Source organism: Portunus trituberculatus, chromosome 25 (genome assembly GCF_017591435.1).
Source record: "Portunus trituberculatus isolate SZX2019 chromosome 25, ASM1759143v1, whole genome shotgun sequence".
NCBI lineage: Eukaryota > Metazoa > Arthropoda > Malacostraca > Decapoda > Portunidae > Portunus > Portunus trituberculatus.
In genome coordinates this window covers 9,957,767-9,965,266 of record NC_059279.1, presented here as the reverse complement: position 1 = coordinate 9,965,266, position 7,500 = coordinate 9,957,767, and the positions used below count along the sequence as shown (strand labels likewise).

At 36.1% G+C, this 7,500-nt stretch overlaps 1 protein-coding gene across 1 annotated transcript in view; it reads left to right on the top strand.

Annotated features, from left to right (window-relative positions):
- The window catches only part of LOC123508821 (hemolymph clottable protein-like), a gene marked incomplete in the record, with an annotated part of 154,330 nt that overhangs the window by 78,925 nt on the left and 67,905 nt on the right, over window positions 1–7,500 (top strand). The window contains 2 exon segments of the mRNA XM_045262747.1: window positions 230–409; window positions 3,465–3,670. Coding sequence (XP_045118682.1) covers window positions 230–409; window positions 3,465–3,670 — 386 coding nt within the window.

Below are 7,500 nucleotides of genomic sequence, written 5' to 3'. Positions count from 1 at the left end.
ATTATACAGTGATATATCTATATCTATATCTATCTATCTATCTATATCTATCTATCTATCTATCTATCTATCTATCTATATGTATATATATATATATATATATATATATATATATATATATATATATATATATATATATATATATATATATTATACAGTAATGTTGCAAAAATAATCCATAAATTTGATCACCTAGCTGAACTTGCAAGTGAACCATTTTTGTTTGCAGGATCAAGAAAAATGGAAAAGAATCGTAACGGTACAGGCAGTATGTGCTCTTGGGTCACCCTATTCCATCCCGTACCTACAGCCCATTATTCAGGGGACTAATAATGAAGATATTGATGTAAGGATCAATGCTATCTCTTGTCTAACGAATGATCATCTGCCGAAGACAGCAATTAATGTGGTAAGAAACTTATTATTATGATTATTTTTTTTTCATATGGACACGGTGTCAATCAAAGGCAACACAAATCGTCATTTAAAAAAAAAAAAAAACACTTATTTGCTGTCCCCCAACTAAGTCGAAAGTGTTAGCGAAAAATACGGGATGTGTCTTGAAACTTCCCCTTTGAATTAGTTCAAGTCATAGGAAGGTAGAAATACAGAATCAGACAAGAGAAATAGATGAAGGATTGAAATAATGGTTAATTCTTGAATTAAAAAGTGGACATAACATGGATGATAGTAAGAAGTTTTATGCAGCGACACTGCGGAAGGAGAGGAGGCACGCAGTTAGCAATATCAGAAAAGCAATTGCCATGAAAATAGCAATAGAAGATAGCAAGAGGTGCAACGCTGCCGTGATGAGAAAGCATTCAGTTAGAGGAGAGGAGTTGATAAGAGAAAAACTTTTGATTCCATCCTGTCTAAAAGAACAGTATAACTAGATTCTCTCATACATGTGAAGCATACTTCATACATGGGCTGAAGAGTAAGCAGCTTGGAGTGTGAAGGGAGTGGAGATTGAGAATGACTGGCGGAGACTAGGTACTCAGATTACCTAATTTCATTGAAGCTGTTTTACCTAGAAATGAGATGGGAAGCTTCCAATAATAGATAAACGAAAAATGTTCACTGTAGAAGAAGGGTCATTTCAGAGTAATTGAATTATATGGGCTAGTAGTTGTTTGGAAGGTTGTGTCGAGTTGATAGTTAGATAGTAGTAATAAATTCTTAAGAATCTTCCTTTTTTTTTTTTTTTTTTTTTTTTTTTTTTACGGTAAGGCCTATAGCGCCTGTAGGCACACTTGAAGAGTGTATGGGAAGCGCTGTTCAGCTTCCGCCCATTAGTGGCGCAGGCAATTTTATTTATGGTGGTACCCATATTAGGGCCCATAGCTCAAGCTCATCTTGAGTGTAACCACCTAGAACCTGGGTATCATGGTGATATGTAGGTAACTTTAAACCACTCGACAAATGGCAGTGTTTTAAGGCTGTACGTGGTGGGATTCGAACCTACGCGTGGACGTCTGCCCGATCCCACGCTCACCACCTATTGATGATAGATTCAGACATTAGATTGGCAGGAAATTAAACTAATAGGACGGTAGTTTGAGACATTAGGATGGTCACCCTTACTAGGAACAGAATGAACGTGGGCAAACGTCCAGCAAAAAGAAAAGGTAAATGTTGATAGACAGAGTTGAAAGAATTTGATTAGACAAAATGCAAGCACGGAATTACATTATTAGAATACAATATTAGGTTATGGAAGACATCATTGCAAAGGGTTTAATAGGTAGCATGAAGTAGTCAGAGGGTGGAGGGGAGGAAGGAATAAGCCCTGAGTCATCCAAGATAGAGTTTTTGCAAAGGTATGAGAGAAGAGTTCAGCTCTAAAAATAAATGAGATGGCTGTGGTTCCAGCAGATTGAAATAAAGAAGAAAAAGATGAAGAGGCGAAGATAATTGAGATGTTTTTGGCTAGGTGCCAAAAATCACGAGTGGGGTTAGGTTTCAAAGTTTTTAGCATGTTGGAGAATAGAATTGGTATGATCCCGATCAGAAATAAAGAGCGCATCAAATTCGGGTGATAGAAGGTCCTTTGTTGGCCACCTTTTTATCATGTATTTTACAAGAAGAGGGTGTTTTAAACTAAAGTTTGTAAAGGTTAGGTCGAGAGAAAGAGTAAGGAATTTACAACATTCTGAAATGGAAGCAGTAGTCATTCCAAGGAAAATCAGCATAATATCCACTTAAGTGAGATATGCGCTATAGGTAGATTCAGTTTGATAGTAATTCTGTAGCGTAGCCACGTGCTAGAAAACTCGGAAGATTGAAGATATTTTTCGTCATTATCTCTTCGTCCTGTGAGTGGGTAATTTGTGTGCCTGCTGCCTTCCTTAGCTGTGGTAGTTGTTTCTCAGGCTCCTTTTCTGGAATTGAACATTGATTCCCCGTTACCAGTTATAGCCATTGTAGGCGTATAACTTAAAATCAAAAGCTGATAAGGAAGACACTTGAAGGAGGCGGAGCCGGTGTGGAAACCGTGCGCTCAGTAAAAAGTTATTCAAATTTAACACAATGGGATGATGGACTGAGGGCCGACTATTTTTGTACTAATAAAAGCACTCCTCCCTTGTTTTGAATCGTTGCACACATAGATGCACACATCTAGCTTCGAGAAGAAATAACGATTGAAAAATTAGGAGAAATCATAAAAGAAACTAGTGTTGCATCACACTACTTTTATCTTCATTTTGCCTTTATGGCTCTCATTTGTGAATATTAATCCCTATTTCAAATATATATGGAATATGGAATAGTTGTCAGTACATGAAACTCGTATCATGGTATAGTAGAGATTGTGTATTTTTCTTTGATGTATTGAGAAAGGTGCCATTCAGATTTTTTCCTCCAGCAATTCTAATACGAGTAAGTAGAATTTGCTTACAGGTTCCATAGCTTTTGAATGAGTTTATGATTTACTGATTTTTTTTTTTTTTTTATGTAAGAGACCTTAAGTCTCCAATACTTTATGACATGAAGTCATTTAAGAAGGAGGTTTCAAGACATCTATCCCATTCTTTTTGGTTAATTCTTTTGTCCCTATTCAGAGACCGTCACCTCAGTAGGGCTTATTTTAATAGCTTTTGTTACCCTTGACCGGTTTTCCACTCTTACATAAAAGAAACCCATATAGCTAAAAAAAAAAAAAGAAGTAAATAATGCAGTACTTAAGTCTCCACTAACACTTCACATTTTCCCTTGCATATTGTATAAAGCTTGTATTTTTTTACAAATTGATATAGTATTTAAGCTTGCGTAATGAATAATTCTAGGCATTTCTGCCTGTGTATAAGTAATTCATCTGCTTCTGCAACATAAGTGATCTAGGCGTATAATTGTTTAGTTCCAAGTGCACTGCAATAATGTGTTTTACTGCAACGCAGATATTAAAAATACCACAGTAAGAACGATGTGTGTGCAGTATTCTCTCAATTTGTCTTCTCACTCAGGTATTTGATTCCTTAGTGCCCTTGATGAAGAATCCTACAGAGTTTCCAGAGATTCGCAGCATGGCATTTCTTGTGTTGACAACATGGGAACCAAGTTTGTCCTGGTGGGAGGAAGTGGCATTCTCCACATGGAAAGAAAAATCTCCTCAGGTGCTTTCTGTAATCTCTAGTACGCTCACCACCTTAAGTGAAGGGAATGACTCCCGGTAAGTGCGGTCATTGTAGCATTTTATTTATCTTATTTATTTTATTTAGACACACACACATGCTGTCAAGAAACCATACAGACAAGACGTGCAAAAAGAGCTCCCAAGAGAACTTCAGCAGGCATTGGCCCGACCTAGACAGTGGGAAGAGGGGGCCATAGGATTCTCCTGTCTCCATAATAAATAAGATTTGGATACCGAATAGAACAGAGAAATGGAGGGAGAGGCAGAGCTAGGTGGTGTGGCCAAACATACGAAATCAAAACAAAGGCCATGTTTTGAAAACCAAAGGTTTATCAAAACACCAATTGGCTTGAAGAGAATGAGTGATGATAATACGGCCAAGGATTTTTCTGGATTTAGAGAGGAAAGAGGTAATATGAGGAGGCTGATAAACGTAGAATGGGAGATAAGATACATGAAGGAGGTGATGTCAAGTATGATGGAAAAACAAGACAAATTGATAAAAGAAAGCACTGAACTAAAAGTGAGATGATAAGAAAGTGAGTAAGTAATATAAATAAATCAAGAGATGAAGGAGGAGATGCAGGAGATAAAGAAACAAAGCAATATACTTAAGGCTAAATGTTGCGAATATGAAGATTCCTTAAAGAGCCTACAGAAAAAATACAGGACGGGGATGATAAAGTGGAGAATGATGGATTGGGTGAAAGCAAACTGGAGGAATTATGGAACGCATGGAAATGAGAACAGGAAGAGGAAAAAGTTTAATTTTTTGAGGTAGTAAGGAAGCAAATTCAGGAAAAGACAAAGGACACTGTTATACATGTAATTAAAAAGAAAGAAGATCTAGTGAGAAGAATATATATATATATATATATATATATATATATATATATATATATATATATATATATATATATATATATATATATACACACACACACACACACACATATGTACATGGAGGAAGTGCAATATAGTGATGCCATGGTGGAAGTAATGGGAGTAACAATCAAGACCGAGGAATTGAAAAATAGGGAAGTCATAGTTACGTATGTGCCACCTTAGGCAAATACATGGAGAACTGAGGAACATAAGGAAATGCAAAGACAGGTGATTAAATGCCTAGATGATATGAAAAGAAGAGATGGAAAAATACTTTTAGTAGGAGACTCTAACTCTAAAAGAATAAACTGGAGAGAGATGGAAGTATTGGATAATGCGGGACAATTTAACGAGGTGTTACAGTTGACTGTGGTGAATGTATTGGATCCGTGGGTGGAAGAATTAACATGGTATAGGGGGGAAGTGGAACTATCATTGCTAGACCTTTTGAAAAGGATATAGTGAAGAGATGTGAAGAGGAACCCAAGATTTTTTATAAGTATATAAATAGTAAAATGACAAACAGAGAGAACATCACTAAGTTAATCAAAAGAAATAGGATATATGAAACACTGGAAGAAGTGAGTGAACTTATGAATCAGAGCTTTAAATCAGTATTTAATGAAGAGGGAGAATTCATAGAGCCAAGCAACCAAATGACGCAGGAAGGATTAAGAAACGTTGTGGTGTAGTAACAGAAAATTAGAGAATTATTAGAAAAGGTGGATGTAAGAAAGAATGGAACCAGATGGAGTGTCAGAATGGACACTGAGGGAATGTAGAAAACAACTGGTGAAACCAATTTGAGATGTAATCAACAACTATCTAATGGAAGGAAAAGAGTATCAAAGGAATGGAAAAGAGCAAATATAGTCGATATACAAAGGAGTAAAAAAAGACTGAGCTCCTAAATTATAGACTAGTGTAACTAGTGTTGTGGGAACGATCTGTGAAATTTAACTAAAGAAAATGGTTAGAATATTTGGAGGGGAATGAAATAATTAAATAACTTGCCATTTAGATTCAGAGAAGGAAGATCATGCATAACAAATTTTCTAAGCCTTTATACAAGAGTAATAGATGAAGTGCAAAGGAGAGATAGATGAGTTGACACGGTGTATCTATGTAGATATTAAGAAGGCTTTCAACAGATTACCATATAAAAGACTCATATGGAAAATAGAACACATGGGAGGAATAAAGGGAAATATCTTAAACTGGATGACAGACTACTTAACAGATAGGGAAATGAGGATAATGACAATAGACAATCAAGCTGGAGCAGTTACCAGTAGCATACCACAGGATTTGGTATGCTGGAAAGAGAGAGAGAGAGAGAGAGAGAGAGAGAGAGAGAGAGAGAGAGAGAGAGAGAGAGAGAGAGAGAGAGAGAGAGAGAGAGAGAGAGAGAGAGAGAGAGAGAGAGAGAGAGAGAGAGAGAGAGAGAGAGAGAGAGAGAGAGAGAGAGAGAGAGAGAGAGAGAGAGAGAGAGAGAGAGAGAGAGAGAGGTGTTAGCAACAAGCAACATGCAAGTTGTAATTGAGATCAGTCTGTATTAAGTAATAATATACCAAGAAAATCAACCTTCAGGCTGTCTTACACCTGATATACTGTTTATTTATCATTTATCTCTATACACATATATATTTACATGGGTATATATGATCTTGTCCAGCCATATGTTCTTCCGAAAGACAGCTTCCTATCTCTCTCCCAAGTTCATTGAAGCTGGAAAACACTGTATAGAATAATTTGTATGTATGATTTGTTATATAATTCTTTGTGGGAACGGCATGCCACAAGTATAATGTATATTTTAAGGTCATATTTACAATAGGCGGCCTTGAAACATGGACATAACATGAAAAATAAGGAGCGATACCGAGGCGTTCCTATGTATTATTATGAGCGGCTGGTAATGTTTTGGGTGTAAAGGGGATAGGGGCAACAGCAGACCAATGATATGTCTGCTTCACTTTTGTGACGTCATGCTGAGTCCTTTCATTCAACTTTCTTCTTTGGTGTCAATAGACAGTCTCACCATCAGATTGATTTCTAAGTTATGAAAATAAATTCATATACGCGGGCTTTATATGTTCAGTCTTTTTTTCTTCTTTGTCTTCTACTTGCTAGACTAAAAGAAAAAAATATCAAACTGACTCTGAGTTATCAATTGAGGAACAAAGTAATTTTTGTCTCAGGAAATAGATAGTATAAAAAAACATAATTCATGTATGCAACCTTAATTTTGTTATTAAAGTGTTTATGTCATAGATACAAGTTTAGAAATACTTCAAGTATTTTAATATCTTGGTATATGAAAGTAGAATATCCGAAAATATACGATATACAATAGACTACCTCTACTGTGAAATATTACCAAATCTGGTGAATCTGGCAACTAACTGGAGTTTGGGTCTTTTCCTATTCTACTGCTTGTGGGTACTGAAATGTACAGTACATGCGTTCAGCGGTGTTTACAGTTTGCTTAAATCTAGAAACAAAATTTTCAAATTGCTTTTGCTGCTTACCTCCTCATCTCTGTTGTAATTTTCTGCTGTCTTCTTCTCCCGTGGGGATATGACAACATTGAACAAGTCAGAGAGATACCAATGATTGATTGATAAAAAGAAAAGGGAAGACGCCACAACATTGCAGGCATATAGCGCAGGTTTAGTAGAAATCTACCCTGCCAACGCTCTGTTCCGTGTACAGCGACTCGCGTGACATGAATCAAAGATGTGATTCACGAGCTTTACCCTTCTCTTAAACGCATATATAATTCCAATAAGAATTCTATCTCCCTCACTGAGAGTCAATACTGCTTACTGGGGTGTGAAATATGGGAAAATAAAAACTTGATATCCTAAAAGTATACTTTATTATTATTATTATTATTATTTTATTTTTTTTTTTTACCAAAAACTGAAGGCATAGGTACATTAAGCTGTACATTTATCTAAAAGGAAATGAATTACGAA